The sequence below is a fragment of the Molossus molossus genome, unplaced genomic scaffold (genome assembly GCF_014108415.1).
Source record: "Molossus molossus isolate mMolMol1 unplaced genomic scaffold, mMolMol1.p scaffold_m16_p_6, whole genome shotgun sequence".
NCBI classification, from domain to species: Eukaryota; Metazoa; Chordata; class Mammalia; order Chiroptera; family Molossidae; genus Molossus; species Molossus molossus.
Genome location: NW_023425399.1, coordinates 74,975,664 through 74,996,522, shown reverse-complemented (window position 1 = coordinate 74,996,522; position 20,859 = coordinate 74,975,664). Strand labels below are relative to the sequence as shown.

Genomic DNA, 20,859 nt, shown 5'->3' with positions numbered 1-20,859 from the left:
CATTTAGAAAAGAGTGTCTTGGACTATAAACTCTGAGAGGAAAAAATGGACACTTGCCTATTAAAAATGTGTTTTCAATGATTTTGTAAAAATTAACTGAAGGTAATTTGCACATTCTGAGAAGGTTCCAACTAACTTAGCATTCACTGTGTATGCATTTAAATCATACCAGTAGAAGAACTTTAGTACTGCACTGTTGTACTTAATATTGTAAGAGAATCTTTTTCCAGTCCCATTAAGTACATTAGAACAGTAAATTTTACTTTTTCTATATCTAACATAGTCTTAGTACTATAATACATTTTATTAATAAGTGTAATATTAACAAGAAAACTTGTACAATGTGCCTATTTTCCCACCTGCTTCAGTGGGACAATATTTAATGCTGAAAATTACTAATCAAAATTAGTCAGATTTCATTTAGAAAATATTATTCCTTCTCTTTAAAAATGTCAATACCACAAATAAAGACTATCTATAGCATATTAATCTAGTTTGCCACAGTGACAAACACCTGGATCCCAATCCAAGCCCTTCATACATAACCTTGGGCTATCATTAACCTTCTGAGTCTCACTCCTGCAAATAGAAAATGGTAATAAAAGCACCACCTTAGTAGAGTAATAATAATTAGTAATAATTAGGGGGGGAAAGGTACTGATACAAGCTAGTTTCCTGCCTTCCTATGTCCACTATCTTGTAAATGAGAAAGTATGGGAAAGGGAGAAACTTCTCCAAAAGCAAGAGTACGACTGATAAAATGCAAGACTAATCCATTAATGTCTGGCTGTCAAGTACTCTGCAGGCCCTTGAGGAATAGTCCAGTTAGGGGCTCAGCAGTAATTTTTTTGTCCCCATTTTAGCAGCCTCTTGAATCAGATCCTCTCTTCAGACCCAAGTTCCTCTAAAGTGAAAGCAACCCACACTGTATGAATGACCTTTCAGCTACTTAATTATTATAGGAATAGTTAATAATAACAGAAACCATTATTTTGTGGCCAACCACAATGCCACAGTAAATTCAATTACTTGAAGAAAAAGACAGTGGGGTATAAATGTGCTAAGAAGTAAACTACATGACTAAAGTGGTGCTTTCCAATTTTTACCAGAGGATGCAAATATTAATACAGGACAGAATATCTACATAAAGAATTTTAAATATTAACCTGAAAAGTACCTAGCCTTTCTTTAGGCGGCCTTAGAAAGACATCCCAATATCCTAACAAGCGTCAGTCCCTAGTCCCTAAATCACTGTTGGCTGCAAGCCTTAGGGGGTGCATTAACTCTTTCAAACCACTTATAGCACGAGAGTTAGCACCTAGAGGCTCAGCTGAAATACGTCTTCTGACAAGGTCATTGAATAATGTTATTAGCAAGGGGTGACTGCAATTAGAAAACAGGTCTAGCTAGGAACATAGCATTCTAGAAGAATAAAAGAGACCAGAATGAAGACACCTATTTTTCAGGGAGAAATTGACCACAGAGTGGGTAAGGTCCACCCAAAGGCACAGAACAGCCAGTGAGGACCAGGTCCTTGTCTCAGTCTAAGGACATCTGCTTCTCTTTGTGGAGGTTTATCACCAATGATGAACTGCAAGGTGAAGAAACTTCCTATCACTAACACACCATGCCTAATGTGTTTCCATTCTGAAGAGTCACGTGGCAGCTACCCCAAACTGTCTTGCCCTGAGGAGCCCTGGGGACCGAGGAACTAAACATTATAAGCTGTGAGGTCAGGGCATGTCACCAGCTCCAAGGAAAGATTTTTTTCTTGCTATGTGTGAGGGGAAAGCCTGCTTGTAAAATGTATAATTAGGAGCGTGCTAGCATTTGTTTACATCAGTTATCAAAATACTCCCAGCTAAGAATGTTTTCGTTGTTGGGCTCTAGCAAGACAGGAACACATTTGTGACTGCAGCGCGGGGTAGAGAAAGTCCATCATTTAGAAGTGAATGTGGTCTGGGCTCTTCTTAAGGCTGACTTGATATCAATTTGAAATCATTTCAAAGGTCTACCTTCCACCTATTTACCAGCCTCATTTCCTGCCTTTGGCTTCTTAAACTCTGAAGTCCAGCCACACTGAACTCCCTAAATACGCTGTCCCTGGAGTACCATAGATACCCATGCCTCTCTTCTTCCTGGAGAATATATCCCCTTGTTTCCCCCACAAAAATCCTCCCCAAGTAACTTCCCTTTCCTCTACTCCGTGGAGCCATTTCCAACTGCGGTCAGCATGCACCACTCCCTCCTTTCGCCGACCATACTGTTGTCACTTTGTCGCTCACCTAAAGCACTTCCGAATCTAACCAGCAGTAGTGTCTATTTTCATCCCCACCTTATGAACTATGAAAAATTTGAGGTCAGGGACCTAGTTTTATTCAATTATAACAGGGCCTCCAATAGCACAATGCTTCATAAACGGGACAACTATAAAGCAAGGGCTAGTCATATACAAGGCTGGGAAAAGTAGGTTTACAGCTTTTCATAATGAAAATAATACAATAATCAATAACACAAGAATAAACTGTTTCATGTACTCACACCTAGAAACCTACTTTTGCCTCATCCTGTATATTCAGCGATTTCTTATTCTCAGAGATTGTCTTATTGCTTATTTCATCCCCAAATTAATCTTTCCCATCCCAAAGGAAATTAAATATCTTTTATCTAATAAAACTTCAGTATTAACAGATATATATTAAGTTTATGTATTACATATTATACACATTATATATACACATTATATATATACACATACATATTTTGCCTGCTTAAAAGTAGTTCTAAATATTAGAAATTAAAACCTACTTAAGTCTGTGCTAAAATTGCAGATATAATATTGAAGTCATCATTAGACATATAATGTTGAAATAAATGGAGATGAACTATACAGGAGTAAGCAAAAGAAGTTTTACATAATACAAATAAATAATATGATAATCCACAAATAAATACAAGAATAAACTGTGTTTCACGTACTCACATCTGTAAATTGACTTTTGCCCACCCCTGTATAGGTAACATATCCTCTAATTTTACAGATTTTTAGGTACAAGTCATAGGAAGGAAAACAACATTTATAAACTTATAAATTTATAAATCTTACTTGGGAATTGCCGAAATAGAACATGTCATTATATCTCCCTTCTAAATAACAATAACAAAAAAAAACTATAAAACCTAAGTCAATAAATGAAAATCAATAAAAGATTTAAATATTCTCATAACCCACAGATAATATAAATGCCAAAGAAAATCTGCTCTCTTTAGGTCAACTGAACATACGTTGTTCAGTAAAACTACATGTATAACAACATTTTAGACAAAGTGAAATACTATTTTGGGGAAATTTATCTTTAAGTTCAAAAATTAATTAACTGTCTATCAAAAATTAAGTTTAACACATTTCTGAGCAAACACAAGGATTCCAAAGCAACAAGACAGGAGCTATTTTAATCCTGGGCTGCAAGGCAGCAGGTCTTCCTGATCTCACACAGAAAACCAAGTACCCTTTCTCTACCTCCACCACACACACACACACACACACACACCACCACCACCACATGCACAGCCTACAACAAAGAGAAACTGAGTCATCAGGTAGCCAGGTCATTGACCTGATGATCATCAGAAGGAATGTCTCCTTTTTCCCAGGCAGAGGACTAAAACACAAAGTATCAACAAGTTCATAAAGCTAACACAGGCAACAAAACACAGAAATGAGGCTTCAGAGCAGCACAAAAATTATTTTCGTGGCACTTGCCCAGGAAGAACACCGAACGCTGTGCACCAGGCATCCTGCCCATACCCCTTCAACCTGCTGGGGAGGGAGCCCCGGAGCCCCCTCTCATGACAGCAGACAACAGGAGTGCCTCCCTCCAGAACACTCAGGATCCGGACCATGCTGAACATGTCACCACCTGAACATGTCCACATGCAGGTTAGGGCAGGAACATGAGGACTGAAAAGCAGCCTGCTGGGAATGCCCACGGTACCTAGAGCTGATTTCTCAGCAGGAATGAAAGTAATCAGCAACTTTGATTAGACCGTTGCAGTGGTCCCACGTCCCTGCTATAAGTCATGAAGGAACGGTGGAACAGTTACGCTGCCATCTACCTCTCTCAGTGGAAGAACATGTAGCCCCAGTGCCTGAGTTCCACCAGGAGTATGCCTAAAACTGCCCTGCTTTGTAGCTCAGTTGTCCCTACTAAGCTAGGATAACCCTAACTTCCGCCAAAGGGACCACTGGAAATCAAAGGGAGGTATCCACCATCACAAGAGGCTTAAACACCGAGCCAATGAAGGTGCCACGTACTACATACTAGATACAACTTTGCTATGTAGATAGAACATTTTCCTCACCTATAGCCCTTCACAAAATCCTGTAAGTGGTCTGTTCCAACACCAACTGCCCTCCAACATCATAAACCATGACCAAAATGGGAAAACAACACATCTTTGTCAACACAGCCCCCTTTCACAAAGGCTTGTGCCAACCCAACAGCTCACAGATAACTCACATTCTCGTCACAGCTCTCCTCAGCTGCCGGGCTGCCCACCCACACCCAGAGAAGACTCTGAAAAGCGCTAAGGGACCAGCAGGGACATACTGGCACTCCTCGGGAGTGAGCTGGGGAGAGCACTGGAGTCTACAGTTAGTCTTGGAGGCACAGTTTCCACAGGCAGCCAGCAGACTGGCTTCTGCCAAGCAGACTTCGTTCCCCACAACAGGCACAGCGGGTGGGAGCTGATGGAGACATTCGTGATGGGCTCGCCATCCAGAGAAAACCCATAACCCAGGTGCCAGCCTGTGGAGCCAGGCCAGGAGGGGGTCCCTGGGGTCAGGGGAGGAGGGGAGGCAATCCACCCCCACCCCCCACCCACCAGGAAAGCTGTCTGGAAGCATTTCTGAGGCCACCTGTAGCTTACATGGCTGGTTCCTGGTCCCTCGAGGCTATAGGAAGAATGGGAGCTTATAGCTCTCAAATCCCCCAATCTCTAAAATTCTGTTGCTCTGACTCCTGGCCCCTAGGAACTGAATGTTCCTCCAAAGGGCACTGACAGGCTAGCCACCTCTGGTGTGCTGCGTCCCAGGGTAGAGTTGTTGGGACACCAAAGCAGAACTCCCAAGGGTCCTTCTCCAGACAGGCCAGGGCCCCACCGGCACTGCCTTTTCAATTTTCCTCCCCTGGGAGGGCAATTGATTAGACTTGCAAACAGCCAATTTTAAAATTTTATTTCACAAAAACCCCTAGAGCAAAATGGATTCCACCCACTAGGGTTCCAGGTCCCCAAAGCCCATTGTTGGGCAAATATCTATTTCTCTGCCATTTATCATTCAAATTTGGCTTTTGCCATGCTTAAGCTGGACTATATCACCAACAAAAGTGACTTGGAGCTGGCAGCAATACTCATTTCTGCTAAAAAAGACACACACTGAGGGGGAAACCTGGCTGTTCCCTCAACGCTTTGGAAAACCAGAACATTGCTTCGCCTCATTTAGCCACATAATTGCTTCTGAGGACTTCAGGCATCATCAAAAATATTTTTAAATAATTTTGATCTTTTTCATTTCCCTACAAGGAAGTGTTCTATTTACCACTTTAGATATTTAAAATTACATGTAACCCTCCTGTAAAAACCTCATACACCAGAGTCCACCTTTATAAAGGACAGAACATTTTTTAACCTATCTGCAACAAACATGAATGAAAGGCTTTTTCCCTTGTGAGACTCGGATCAAACTTCTTGTTTCATTAAAGAAAAAGCTCAAAAGAATTTGGGTCAGAGGACAAAGAGAAATAAATTTAATTTTAAGCACAATTTAAAATCGTTTCAAACGTGTAATTTCCATTTGTTTAAGCCTGTGAAAATACAATGAAAGAAACAAAACCAGCTCTGAGGTTCCCAGACCCTGAGTGGAAGAACCTGGAGGGGAGGGTTTCAATTTCACCTGGGGCACTTGTTCAAAAACACATTATTTCCAAGCCCTACCCCAGAGACTCTGACTCAGAAAATCCAGGGTGGGGCCCTGGAATCTGTAGTATTTCAAAGTACCCCAAATAGGACAAAACTAAATGTAAAAAGCAATTAATCAATAGATTTTAATGCTGGTGTTTCACCCTAAACCAGTCTCAGTATAATCCTACCATCACCTGGGGCATGCTGTCCGGGCCCCACCCTGGATTTCAGTGAGAACTAGAGTGAGACCCAATCATTTTTAAAGAGCATCCCAGATAAATTTAGGTAACAGTAGGGTGGGAAAATGCTCTTCACTTGAGAAAAACGTAGTTCCAATCACAGCTTCACAGAAATTAACTCTGAGTATGATCGTCACAAAGACCCTCACTCACAAACCGAGCTGCTCACAGGCTAGTTTGCAGCAAGGCTGAAAGAAGCCTGGGCACCATTAGGCACATTTAAATAAGGCGAAACCTCCCAGCAAGAGGACCTTGGGTGAAGAAAGATTAGTGAATACAGTAGCTGTGTTCTGGGAGACAGGGAGGGAAGAAAAGAAAGAGGAGAGAGGGAGGAAATTGAAGGGAAGGAAAAGGGAAAAGAAAATTGAAAATACACGTTGATTTAATAAGCAAAATGTCATGTGCTCTGGGGCATATGAAACCACTGAGCTGATAGGTTTTTGATCGACATTAGAAATATATATATCTCAATTCAGATAAAAACCTGGAAATAAAGCAATTTAAAGCACTTCAAACCAAAACTTCTAGCTTTTACTTGGGTTAATTTAACCATAAAAATATGATATAGATCTTAATTAAGAGGTTTGTAAAGTACTTAAGTTTGTCATTTTGTTGACATTTAAATGTAATTTCCTCTAAAAACTATTCTTAGGTATCAGCTAACTAAACTAGACTGTTGGTTTAGACTATAGCACTACCAGATAAGATAAAATTTGAGATAATAAACTAGACAGCTAGCTACCCACTAGTTTATCTATACTGTTTTAACACTTACCCCTGAGGCTGTCGGTTGTGTTGTAGGGGAAGTATTTTTGCTGCAATCATCTGAGTTAGAAGAGGTGGAAGATGGAGTCATAGGAACGGAATTATTGTTATTACCTGTAATAGTCAAAATTAACCCATAAATATACATACACTATACTGTTAAGGTTGGCAAATACTTTACAATCAAACAACATTTTTATTATATTTACCAGAGCAAGCCTTTGACTTATTTATGTTCTTAGGTTTTCGTTTCCTGGTTTGAATTCCCTCTTTTTTCATAGCAAGAGGTCGAGGCACCTAAAAAAAAAAAAATGTTCACATAAGCCATACAGTTAATAAATATGATTATTGAAGTAAACCCAAACTTTAGCTAAAAACCCAACATCAGTACTGAAAGCCCTCATTTAAAAGAACTTGGCATAAATTGCAATCCAATTTTTATATATAGTCAATAGATTCCAACTGCACAAAGACCGCACTTACCCCCATCAAAGGCAGATTCCTTCAGGGAAAATGAGGTGATTTGCCAGGGAGATATTATTCCTTCAATAAATGTTTATTGTTTTAAACAACTTCGATTATAGAGTAAAACCAATGAATGCATATTTTTATTCCAAGGAGCTCTCCTACATATACAAGGTTATTTTACTTTTTAAGATACTTGTATTTATAATATTTTGTGCTATCCTTAAAATGAAGTATACTATCTTTCTAACTATAACTATCAAATACATATATTACTCCTTTATATAAATATATTTGCATTCAAAAAGTACGTCAAGATATAAACTATATAAACTAGTCATTGTGCATTTCCAGTTGGTTCCTTCCATGCTTTCTCTTTGTGCAGTATTTTTTTTAAAGGGTTACTACCATTTTATCAATTCTAAAATATACATTTTTCACATTTTAATAGTTCTAATATTGCGATGTTTTACAATGGACACGCGTAAGAGTTTAATTAGCAGCGTTTGTTTCTTGCTATTATTATATTAATAGTTTAATATAATTAATATCCTCCAAGATTCAATAACATGCATAGAGAAAATCAGATTTTCATTTTCATCCCCTCCTCCTTTGCTGACTTTTTTATTTACTAAAATCATGTACACACTATACTAAAAGTGTATCCACATGAACAGAATATGTGACGTACCCCATGGAGTTTCATGTAGAGTCCACAAGCATTGCACACAGGTTCCCCCTCAGCATTTCTACGCCACAAAGTGGTGGTTGTGGTGTGACAGTTGGCACAGGACAGTCCAAGCCGCCGAGAAGAAGGCTAAAAATCAGCACAAGAAAGTATGTGTACAGTTATAAGTGATTTTTACATATATTCTACATATATCCATGTATCATGTCCCTGTCATCAACAAGCATGTACCTGGTTATGATAAATAAGAAGCCCCTCAAGAAAAAAATTTAAGTGTAATTAAATTGACCTTCTAGTACCAAAAAACTTAAATTTTACATAGCGTGCTCGATCCCAAACATACATTTGATTTGCTCCAGCATATTAGCATAGATTATAGAAAAACTGGGAAGCAGTCACAATGTTGGCCAATAACTGCACCTACCGTTGTAGAGAATTGAAATGCAATCATAACTGTCTACCAATATGCTGAGTGGCTTTGGGCAGTCTCCGCTTCACCTGAAAACTGAAGATAATCAGGTCTATTTCTCAGATACGTGCAGAGGAACAAACCAGAAATGGATTTTGGAAAATGTACAAAATGTTTTTAAAGAAATATATTTTAATACATTCCATAATTATCATGATCAAATGCTGGCTGTATTTTTGTATTATTCATTTTTGCAAAGGATAAGCAAATTTTATGGCACTGTTTTAATGCTAGCATTGTCTTATATACAATGTACTAATATATTTTATTACCCTGGCAGTATAATAATGAACTTTTGTTCACACAAAGGGTTAAATGGTATTATCAGAAGTCAACCCTCTGTTACCCTCATTCTGATTTCCATGTTCTCTTTATGCCCATAACATCCCTAAAGGGAATTTATTTCCCTTAAATTATGTGTGAATTATAAAGAACGAGAATTTAACCTAGTATAAGTTCCTCCCTAAAATGGCAAAAATCTAAATTTGTTTTTAAATTACCTAGATAGGCAACTTTTAAAAAATGGTGTCATGACTTCTGTTAAAAAAAAAAAAAGCTATAGGGAGTGAGCTATACTAATTAATTCAAGAAAAGAAGCTGTTAAAGAAGTAAAGAATGCACAACAAAAATAAAAATTGAGTATGTATTGAAAATTCACAGATTAAAGGACAGATTTCCAAATCTTTTGGTGGAAAATTTAAAAGATACAACTGACTTTCTCATTTAAAATTCATATCCTGTTGTATTACTTTAGCATTACTCTTCACCGACAAGTTATAAAAACAAGGAGACACTGGTAAGCCTCTTAGCACTACAACATTTTAAGAAGTCGGTGCTAAGAAAAAATCAATTTGACTTTTGGTTGTAATGAATATGCTTGGCTGACAGGAGAATTATTTGGGGAACTACTTTTGCTAAAATGATGAAAACATAAAACCTTATGCATCAGGGTTTCTTTCTTTTCTTTCTGGTTAAAAGAAAATAATTTCCTAGGAGAATAATCCTTTCTCTTCATAAATGTGAAAATAGGGACAGGAAGGTTCATTTCATAAACAGGTCATTTATGACAGTTTCCATTGGAATTTGGAGCCAATGTGAGGCAAACTTGTTATCAGAATTTGCCATTATAACAAAGAACTTTATGACTGTCAACTGCAGATCATAAGTGAAGCCAGTCCTCATAAACATGTGAAATGAAGGTGAGTGGGTTATAAAAGTTCCTTGTAACAAGTGATCTCAGTTATGTTCATCATTGACAAGGAATTCAAGTTAACCATAAATCTCTTATTTTGCAATATATTACAAGTTCAAATTTCACAGTGATTGGTTCTGTATTGCTGGCTAAACAAACTTGGGTTCAATATTCTACTTCTGATAACTAAGGTAGGTCCATCAAAACCATAAATAAGAAGCCCACAAGGAGAACTAATTGATAGACACACCCTTCAATTGGTATCATTTATAACCCATTGGCTGACCTTGGTTACTGCCAACAGTTACCACACAGAGAAGGGAAACAAATTGATTCAGAGATGTTAAAAACTGTTTTTTTCTGGGAAATAATTTTTACTTGAAAAAGCACAAAACAAATGGCACTATCTAAATATGGCTGTTACCAGATTAAATTTATAATGCAACTAAAACCGAAATGGCTACTATTCTACTCTTTTTTTGCTCAATCTCAAGAAAATGTTACCTTTCGGAGCTCAGCTAGTTCTCAGCTCAATGCGCCATTATTATCAGTTTCATTGTTAATACATAGGTTAATACATGAAAACAAAGAACTTCCTTGGAATATTTTCCAGCCACTACTTTTTCTTTTTTTAATATCACGCATATAAGAAAAATGAAAACCATAGGGAGTCAGACACTGAAGTTAAGGATGGCCTTTGAAGAAACTTTTAAGCTGTGGGAGGTTGTAACAAGTTTAAGGCGCATACACTCATTAAATTAACCTTGGCCACTTTATTTTAAATGCATTAAAAACAAAACAACCATAAAACTAATTGCTCCTCCTTAAGGTGTCAGACTTACATTGTGATGCAATTTCACTCTAATCTGTTTAACACAAACAACATGTGTAGCATTTGTCCCTGCTAATTAGAGTATAACAATTAAATAAATTACTTGGATACTTAAGATGTCTGGCATCTAACTGTAAAATATTTTACTTTAAAAGGTATTCGAGTATGGGTGCTTGACTAAACAAATGTTAGCCTTACAGTGGGGCTCCTGAAAGCTTTATTTTCTCTAATCACTACAGCAGTAAATACCCTCTCCTAAAACACACACACACACACACACACACACACACAAACTATGACAATAAGAGATTGATCCCTGAAGAAAATCAAAATTCCCATATTTTAAAACATAGTAAACCGTGTTCAGATTGGCGAAAATTTCCAATTTGAGAACACACTGACTGCTTATTTTCTCAAGTTCTATGTAGTTCTCTGAACAACCAGATTTCAAAGTAACAGAGGTTAAGGTAAATAAATTTTCACCAGACTCAAGGACAATCCAAAAGATGAGTGGAGTCTGTAGCTAAAATCTGTCTCACTCACTGGGAGAAAAGATAGAAGGGACAGAATCAAAGAAAGCCGGGATGAGACCGTAGGGAGAAAGGGAGTACGGGTTCGTTGTCCTGTTCTATTGGGGCTGGGGGAAGGGACTTTTAAAGGAGCATGGTTTTTCCAGAATAAAATCCAAACCGGACCAGAGAGTGCATAGAGAAAAAAATTCTCCCTCGTTCACCTGACCTGGGTCGGTGTACTCAGTCTTCCTTCCCGGGGGTTACCATCATTACAAATGTCTGACGTCTCTTTTCGGAATTATTTCGGTGCATTTACAAATATATACAGAAATATGTAAATATATATTTTGTACTAAAAAATGGTAGCACCTTACACCTTCCTTTTTTCCTCTTTCATGTAAGATGTCATTCTCTAAGTTAAAAATGGGGAACGGGCTGTTTTCGTTCGCAGACGTTGATTTCGGGATAACCACCAGCCGGGCGCCAGCAGATGGGGAGTAAGGGGCGGCCCATTCCTGCGCTCGGTCCAGACCCGGGGCTCCGGGCCGCGCACCTGTGCCCGCAGGGGCGCCCGGGCGGGTGGGGCGGCAGGGGCGAGGGCGCTCGCACTCACCACGCGCTTCTGCGGCTTGATGAGGGGCCGGCTGAGGCCGTTCATCTTGCTGTAGAGGCCGCAGGCGTTGCACAAGTAGTGGCCGGTGCCGTCCCGCCGCCAGAGCGGCGTCTGGATGGAGCCGCAGTTCACGCACTCGCGACTCTCGGGCAGGTCGTCCAGCAGGTCTGCGGTGAGAGCGGGGACAAAAGGCCGGGTGAGGCCGCGCCGCGCCCGCCCCTACCGAGGCTCCCCCGAAGCCCCCCAGCACCCGTGGTGCCAGTGCTGAGGACGTGCTGCCTGCGCCCTTCCCCACGGATCTCTCTGCTCAGTAGCCAAGCTGGGAGCCGGCTGGTGATGTCCCTATCCATCTGCTGACCATTCTCTAGAGGGACCCCTGGGCGCGCCCAGTATAAACCTAGCAAAGTGGGAGACAGTGCTGTAAGCCGAGGCATTTGCCTTCTACCACTAAGGACCTCAGGGTTGAGATGAGCTGTGGGGAGATCGATTTAGGTCCCCTGACCCCTCCTTTCCGGCTGTTCACAAGCTTTTCAAAACTGAAATCCATCATAATTACAGTATGCCACTTGCCAAACCCGAGCAAACCATACAAAGTTAACACTGATCACTGACCCCTGCTCCAGCCCACAAATACCCCAGGACACAGGGAGGCTGCCCATTGCTTTTACCTTCCTTTTTTGTTTTAAAAACTATTTACTGTATCTACCACCCTTCTTTTTCCCCAATAAAAAAATAGACAAGTGAAATTAGAAATACTGTTCTAGAGCACTGATACCAATTAATTAGAAAATGACAGATCTCCTCAAGGAAAAAATGCACTAACATTAATAAGCAAAGATAAATGTCAAATTCTATTTTCATGCCACAAGGACCAAACACTAAAATATTCTTATTTTAAAGTGGGTCTAATTGTTTCTATCTACAAAATTTCTACAAACTGTTGATATTTTATTCAGAAAAACAGTAAGACCATCCCAGTGATAAATAAAACTGTTTCCTATTTTCCTACATTAAAATGTCAACTTATACAATCTTTCTAAATTGTTTATGTCATTTCTATTTGTTTAGTTTTTGGAATTCACAACTAATTTAAACCTGTTATTTAAAACAATCTTAAGAATAAATAGTTGTAACATTTATTACTTACCTTAAATCAGTTAGTGAATGAATATTATCTAAAATGAAATAGGTACTTACTAATTAAATAAGTACTTTGTAAATAGACTTTTAAAAAATAAGTATCTCCTGTTTAGGGTTGTTAATATTATAGAGGGTTTAAATGTTCCAATTTCGCTTTCTTTAAGGAGCATTTCTGAATCAATATTTAAAGTAAATAAACATTACACTGTAGAATTTTGTTTGAAGATTATGTGTACTATTGAGCTTTTCTATTCTTCTCATTCCTGTGCAGTTTACTGCTTGTCTCTACTATTAACTGTTTGTTGTAAAGATATTTAAATGTGTCTTTGGCATAAAAACAAGTCTCCTTTCTCAAGAAATAAGTTTAAAAGAAACTAGCATCCTACATAACTGGAGTTCAAAGTTGTCATGGGGATACTGCAACTTACAACACATCACAAAGATTTATTCTTCTCGGCCCTAAAAGCGACTATTGACTACGGTAATCAGTAAAATGCTCAGGACTTCAAGGACACTGAAGTTAAACAAGGTATTTGTCTTTGTTGTTGACTTTAAAATGTTACCTATCAGAGCCTCTCTCAATAGAGGAGTGGGGCATTCCCTGGAGAACCCAGCCCTGCATCTGGCCTCCTTCCCCGAGATAGGAACAATAAGGAGAAGACAGTATGAACTCGCCAGGTAAATCTCTTAAGTCATCTGAAAATCCAAAGGCAAAACTTAAAGTCCACTGTGGATAAATAAAATTTAGGAAGTTTGTTTATTTTGGTTAAATAAAATCTATAGCTCCCATTCCCTCCCGACCTCTCCCTACTCTTCACCCAGCAGCTACAATCCTACAACTGATTAAAATAAGAAAAGTGTTTTTAAAATAAAAATTTTAAAATCTGATGGCCCTGGAAGCCCCTTCATCAGTTTCCCCTACACATCATCTCTCTCCTAACATGGCTGCCTTGGGTGCCCCTGGGAAATGCAGACTCAGGGGAGAAGGGTTCATCCAACAAGTGTAGTCCCAGGACCCAAAGAATGGAATAGTTATGAGGAACTTATGAGAGGTCTGGGCTGAGGACTGAAGGGCTGTGAGGACTCTGACCTCACCCAGGACTCCCCACAACCCACTCACCCACGACCAGAACCAGGAAGAGCTGTACGGTGCAGGTTCCCAGAGCCTCCACAAGTCAAGAAAGCTCAGCACTCAGGTTTTAGCCCTGCTGTTTGCCCATATCAATTAAAGAGTGCCTCCAGAACTGGTTTGTTTAAAAATAATCAAAGTGGAGAAGCGGGGAATCTAGCTCGGAAGCTGGGAGGAGAGGGGTTGAGGATTGAGGTCTCTCTAGCAAGAGAACACCTGTGAGAACAAGAAAAGTTAGGGTTATTTGCCTCTATCACTCCCAGACTGGCTTATTCTCACTCAGCAGTTTCCCCGCCTTCTTAACAGACTCTGCAAAAGTCTGAGTGTTCCCAAACCCCTTCCCATTTCTGGTTGGTTGTTTTTTTAAATACACTCTGGATCTATAGAAAACTTTTCTAATTTTGCAGTGTCCTAACCAGAAAGTGAAAACATTGGTGAAAGGATAGACTCAGTTTACTGATTTTTAAAAAGAGAGATAGAGAGGGAGGGAGGGGGCGGGGGAGAGGGAGGGAGAGAGAGAGAGAGAGAGAGGGAGGGAGAGAGAGAGTGAGACATCCGATTTGCTGTTCTCTACTTATTGATGCATTCATTGGTTGTTTTCTTGTATGTGCCTTGACTGGAGATCAAACTTGTTGTAGTGGGACAACACTAACAACTGAGCTACCCAGCCAGAGCAGGATTGGCTAAGTTCAAAATGAAAAGAAACATAACTTGCTTCCAATCACACCCTATTGCCTCTAAAAGGATTTTTCACACAGAACCAGTCACCTTAAATACTCGAAGACTCCAGTTATGTCTTTTGGACTATTTCTCTTTCTCAGTCCTGTGAAATGCTGAAGACTAGTGGAAAGGAACATGGATATCATGCTAAGGTGTGTCACGGAACAGGCAGAGCTTCAAGACCTTGCTCCAACTGCAACTGCCCCCAGTCCCGTACCCAACTCACATACCCTTTCAGTTCCCTGCTGGACTCCTGACTGACAAAAGCCTCACACCCTAACAGCCACCCCCTTTCCCGTGCTTTGAAGAACCCTCATCTCCCTTCTGTCTGCTCCTGGAAGCCAGACGTAGGTCCCTATGCAGCAGGAAGGGTGACAGTGCTGTGCTCTCTCAAGTGTCTATTCAAAAGAGCAAACCTGCAAGGGCCCCCCACATAGTGATGACAGTCTTCAGAGCCAGCTTGCAAGGGGAAGAAGAGGGAATTTTGAGACTAAGATCTAAGAGCGGGTAGAGGAAGAGCTCATTGCCCTCTCCCACTGTTACTAGTACTTTTCAGATCATATCCTTTACTCTCAGGCCACTTGAGTGTCCAGCATGTCTTTTGAACAAAAGGCTGACAATGCCTCACTTTTCCTAATTACTCAAGGCCCCTAAAAAACGTGTCCCTAAATGGAAAGCTGAGGCTCTCAGACCTGCGCTATGAAAACACCAGGTAAAATGATTTAAGCTGATGCACCTCCTTCATCATTTCCACCTCTGTAACTCCCACAGAGCCCCTCAAACAGACCAAAAACAAAAACAAAACAAAACAAAACAAAAAAACTTGTGTGTTAGAAATCTGTCAGGTTATCAAACAGGTTAAATAAATATAAGGTAAGAGGAGCCTGCGAAAGCACCAAAATGCTTAGGCTACGCAGCCAAAGTGCCTGTCAGGCCAGACAACACAGTCACACCCACCCCTGCCTGCTTCAGTGAACAAAACACTTCAAAATGGGGTCTTTCCAGGTATTCTGACAATTGTGTTTTCCCAGTTCATTCGAAAATTGCCCCAGACCCTAGAATGACAGTATAAGTAGGATTGGAAACTGAAAAATTGGTGGGCTGAACTCTACCTCTAGATTTGGGAGCCCCAGACACCCTCCCAACTAATGCCAAGCCAAAGGGTCACCCACCAGCTTTCCCTCTGGACAGTCACAAGGCTGACCAGTCCAGGTGTCCTCTCTTCTTTCCCTGTCATTGAGAGGCAGGTGGGGCCCTTAGGTCCTTTTCCACTGTGGAGTCCTTTTATATACTCTCCTTGAGGAAAACACAATTCCTCATCTTTGGAGAGGTGAATTAGCGAGACTGTATGTGTTTGAGGACAGGGTAAACCAAGTGTCCAACATTCTCCTAAACTTACCCCAAAAAGAGTCTCACTCTTCCACTCACGCAAAACTAGAGTCTTCGACGGGGCTCAGGCCCTGTCGGTTCCCTTCGGGGCTGACTCCTTCCTACTGCCCACCTCATTCACTACTCATCAAATCCTTGGAGCTTCTCCTAAGCACTTGGGTGTATACATATGAGCGAATTCAGTCTCTGGTGGAAAGGAACTGAGATAGTCCGCAAAACTGAAGCACTACATCAACGCAGCCAGACTGTGAGTCGCCCAACTACAGGTCGGCAAATATTGCCTGGGGCCAGGTCGACTTCTGGGCTTCCCGACACGAAAGCACTGAAAATAGGGCCCAAGTCAAGTGGCTGCTCCTCACCCCCTTTCGCCCCAGAGCCTCGGGTCCCCACCCCCACGCAGCGGAGCGACCCTTACCTGCGCTGGGGCCTCGAGGCACCGGGAGCGGGGCTCCCGCGCGGCTCTGCAGGCTGTGGAGCACCGGGGTCTCGAAGGGTCCAGCGGGCCAGGCGGGGGTCAGCGGCGCACCCACGTAGGGCGAGTAGGGACTCGGGTGGTGGTGGTGATGGTGGTGGTACGTCCCGTTCAGAGGTCGCGCGGCGGACAGCGAGCTGTACTGGTGCTCTCGGCCGCCCATGGCCGCCAGGCTGCCGCCGCCACCGCTAACACCGCCCGTGCCCCCGCCGCCGGCCGCTGCGTAGCCCCCAGGGTCCCGCGCCGCGCCGTTGGCCATGGGCGGGCTGGACGAGTAGGGGAAGCGTGCCGAGACGTGCGCCGCGGCCGAGCCGGCGCTGCCTGGCCCAGCGGCCCCGCCGCCCCCCGCGCCGCCTCCGCTGCCATACGGAGGGCTGTCGGCCGAGGCCTGGGGCCAGCCGGGGTGTGCGCCCGCGCCGCCCGCGTGGTTGGTGGGCCCGCTGCCCGCCCCCTGCAGGTACGGCAGGCCAGGCAGCATGGAACCCACGCGGGTGGTGGGTACGTAGACTGGGGAGCTGGCCGCCGCCGCCGCCGCTGCCGCGGCGGCCGCCGAGTGCACGAAGCCGCCGGGCGCGCCGTCGTAAGCGGCCGGCCCCTGGCTGGAGAGGGCGGCGAGGGTCTGGTACATCTCCTCCGGCTGCTCGGGTGCGAAGGGACTCAGCTTGGCGCCGCGGCTGGACCACAGCAGCTTACTGGCGGTCGCGGCCTGATCGAGGTCAGTGAAGAGCAGTAGATCCTCCCAGCTCGACAGGGCGCTCCCGGGGCCAGCGACCCCGGGCGCCGAAGGTCCGTGGGGAGCCCCGAAGGGATGCGAGGCGTAGGGGCCGAGCAGCAGCGACCGGGTCGGAGGTCCCGCCGCCGCCTCCGTGTCGAGGTGCGGCGTCCTGCAGTTGCTGGCGCCGCCGGGGCCGCGCTCTCCACCCCGGGAGCAGCAGGAGGAGGAAGAGGAGGAGATGGGGGAAGGCGGCGTGGAGGGCTCCCGCACTGGAAAGGCTCCGGAGTCGCTGGCGTCCGTAGCCGAGGCCCCCAAGCGCTTCGGCAGGCACCAGCCGCCGTCAGTCAAGGCCATCCACGGTCCGGCGCCGCTGCAAGCTTATTTCTAGCTCCTAAGGCGGGGAGACAGGGACAGGAGGAGAAATAAAAAAAGGGGTTACCAAAAGCGCAGGCTGTACGATATCTCATTTCTACTCCTTTTCCTAACTAATAAGATTCTTCAAAAATGCCGTTTCTGCCCTAGGCGTTGGAGTTGGTGAATAAGAGAGGGATGTGGCCTGAGCAGCCGCCACCGAATCCTCCAAGGACCGGGATCAACTGTCCTGCCTCACCCGCATCTCTCTGGTCTCTTCGCCCTTTCCTCTCACCCCCTCTGCAGCATCCTTCATCTGCGCGCGCGCCTGTTCCCAGGGGTGACTCCGAGACTGGCGGAGGTGTTCCTCCCTCCTCAAAGTTGCTCCCTTGCTGCCGTCCACACACAAAAGAACTTTTTAACGAGTAGCCTTATCCTGCCTCCCTGAGGGTGCTCCCGGCCCAGAACGCCTCGGCATGATGACTGCCCCCATAAAAATTATTAGCTCAAGGATGGCAACCTGTTCCGAAAACGAAACCGCCGCATTCTCTCACACTGGCTCTCCCAGAGCTCCCGAGACTGCACTGACAAGACAGAACGCAAGACCCAGAGAAAAATGCAACTCAGCCCTGGGAAGGTGGAGCCTGGGGCGGGGAAGGCAGTATCGGATCTTCCGGGCACCGGCAGTGCGGGATGCCCTCAGGGCCGAGTCTCACGCCCAACTCTCGTGCCTGCGGCGGCACCGCACACCTTAGACGCGGCTTGCGTTGCAGCCACCAGCGCCTGCGCTCTCGCCGGCCGGGCCACCCGGCCCATCCCGCGGTTATTCCCAGCGGTGGAAAGGCTAGACCGTTCCGGAATAGGACGTATCGGGGTGGAGCGGAGTGCACAGAAAAGGAGGGGGTACGTGAGTCCGCCTCGGAGACGAAGCCACCCCAAAGGAGAGAGCAGGAAGAATGACAGGGAGACTCGAAGGGGGTGAAGGAGGGAGGCAAATGCAGCCAGGCAGGCCTTCTCCGGGCTGCCTTTGCAAATCGCTTGAGCTCATCGGAGATAACCATACTAAAAATGAATGCTCACACGCAAACCCGGGGCTAGAGAGCAAGAAAGAAGTCTCTTTGCCCGCCTGACTACGGCTCCCGCCCCTTTGCGCCGAGATAACTCGGAGATAAGGCTGCGCGCAGATAAGCGCTTTGGGGAGAGAAAAAGACACCAGAAGTTGGTACGCGGTGTCCCGGGAACCTGGGAGTCCCTACAGCTTGCCGGGAGTTGAGAAGGGAGACACTCTCAGAGCCGGCCGCGGCCCGCAGAGCCGCGGCCCGGAGAGCCGAAGCCGGGGCCCGGACGGGAGGGGGTAGCGGGAAGGAAAGAGCGGAGCACAAGCAAGAGAGCAAGCAGGCGAACCTCGGGTGGGAGCTGCGCATGGAGAACGGCCGCGGTGGAGGGTGCTCCCGAACGCGGAGAGAGGCCGTGGGCGCCGACAGGCGAGCGCGAGTCCGGGGTCTGCACCGCGCTGCTGGTGAATAAAAAGGAGAGAGGAGGCGCCTCTTACTGCTCTGCCGGAAAACTGCAGCCTGCGCTCCTGATTGGACTCACCGAGCTCTAAACAAACAGCGCTCGCCGAAGGGTGCCAGGCTGTAGGTCGGAACTGCGCTCCGCGAGCTGCTGGGCGCTGGAGGTGAAGAGGAGGAGAAGGAGGAGGAGGAGGGAGCGAGGGGAGGGGAAAAAAGAGGGTGGGGAGGGGACAGTGAGCGGCAGGGGGAGGGGAGCGCGCCGCCCCAGCAGACAATGAGCGCTACGCAGCCTGCGGGCGTGAGCTGAGCTGCAAGCACAGCCCTAGGAGTGGGGGCGCGTGCATCCAGGGGGCGCCGAGCCCAGGGACGCCGAGGAAGGGGTGGAGGTGGCCAAACGCCAGACCTGGCAGGCGACCCACACCCAACCTTCGGCGGAGCACTTTCCTCCGCCCTTAGTTACACATGCACTCACGGGGGGCGGGGGGAGCGGTGGCACGGGTGGAATTGGCTGTGCACAGCCCTGCGCTGCCACCGCGGTGGGAGGGACACTCCAGCTCCCAGGTCAACGCGCCCCCAGAATGGGAGGGGGGATGCTTTGCTCCGCTGGCCTTCCCTGCTCCTCCCTCCACATTAAATGAGCTTCTTGCTCTGCATTTGTTTGTGATCGACCTTAAACTTTCCCCGACCTCTTCTCAAGACCCTGGAACTTACAGGGTCGTGGTGGCCGTCGGGGTTGAGGCTTCTATGATGTGGGAAAGAAGGAACTCGGAGTGCCCAGCTCCCTATCTGTGCCCTGCTTTTAAAACTATACTAAATTCTTGGGAAATTTTGGGACGTTCAAGTCGGCACTCCTCAGCTAGCCTTCGGGACGTTTAATTCGGGGCCGTGGTATACTTACTTTAGTTAGTAAATGGTGTGCTAGGTTAGTCCTGAGGTGCACAGGATGGAAAAGGGCTTCCACGCCAGTAGCGCCCGCAGATGCTCTCCGAGTTTGGGTGTCCCGTTTGCTCTGAGCTTTCCCTGGAGAACTTCAGGTAAGTTTCAGATAAGTCGTTGGAAAGAGGGGGGTCACCTTCTCTGGACCCAGCGCGATATACCGCTTCCCACCCACCCCCACATACACACCTCTTATTCACTCCCTCCAAATGGTTATCACAACTGTGTACAAACTGATATGGTCCTTAGCCGGCAAAGGGACTGGAAATAAACGTCGCGGGGTTATCAGCGCCGATCTGTCATCAACGAGTCGCGCGGCCGCGGGTTCGGCCGCGGCAGGAGCCTTGATATTAGGTCTCGCTCCCTTTCGCTCACAAAAAGAATTTCTTCCGACAGACGTGACCCCAGAAGGCGTGTGAGAATTTTAACCCGGGCAGTAGGAGTTGTGTGGGAATGGATTTTTACACTTTTTTTTCCAGGTAAATCAAAGTAAATAATTTCCTAAAGGTCAGTTTCCCCTGAAAGCGTTTGGGCTCTGTTTTTGTTTGTTTATTTTTGTGTTTTTTAGTTGGGGAAGGGAGAGGAACCTAAGCATAGTTAAGCCAGTGTAGGTAGGGGCGTTGTAAAATATGATTTAGAAAGATTGTAAGACCTCGTCACTAAGTGTATCTTTTCTCTCAATATAACTGTGAGCTGTGAACCTGTGTGTCTGGGGGGGAGAAGTGGACAGGGCCTGGCAGCGCGGGGGAGGAGGGCT

At 44.9% G+C, this 20,859-nt stretch overlaps 1 protein-coding gene across 1 annotated transcript in view; it reads right to left on the bottom strand.

The window, feature by feature from the left end:
- Positions 1–19,284, bottom strand: part of GATA6 (GATA binding protein 6) — a 30,355-nt gene extending 11,071 nt beyond the window's left edge. The window contains exons 1-6 of the mRNA XM_036245749.1: positions 19,057–19,284; positions 16,530–17,692; positions 11,737–11,903; positions 8,122–8,247; positions 7,175–7,262; positions 6,976–7,079 (exon numbers count right to left, since the gene is read on the bottom strand). Coding sequence (XP_036101642.1) covers positions 6,976–7,079; positions 7,175–7,262; positions 8,122–8,247; positions 11,737–11,903; positions 16,530–17,655 — 1,611 coding nt within the window. The 5' untranslated portion in view covers positions 17,656–17,692; positions 19,057–19,284. The remainder of the gene's footprint in view (positions 1–6,975; positions 7,080–7,174; positions 7,263–8,121; positions 8,248–11,736; positions 11,904–16,529; positions 17,693–19,056) is intronic.
- Positions 19,285–20,859: the final 1,575 nt, after the last annotated feature.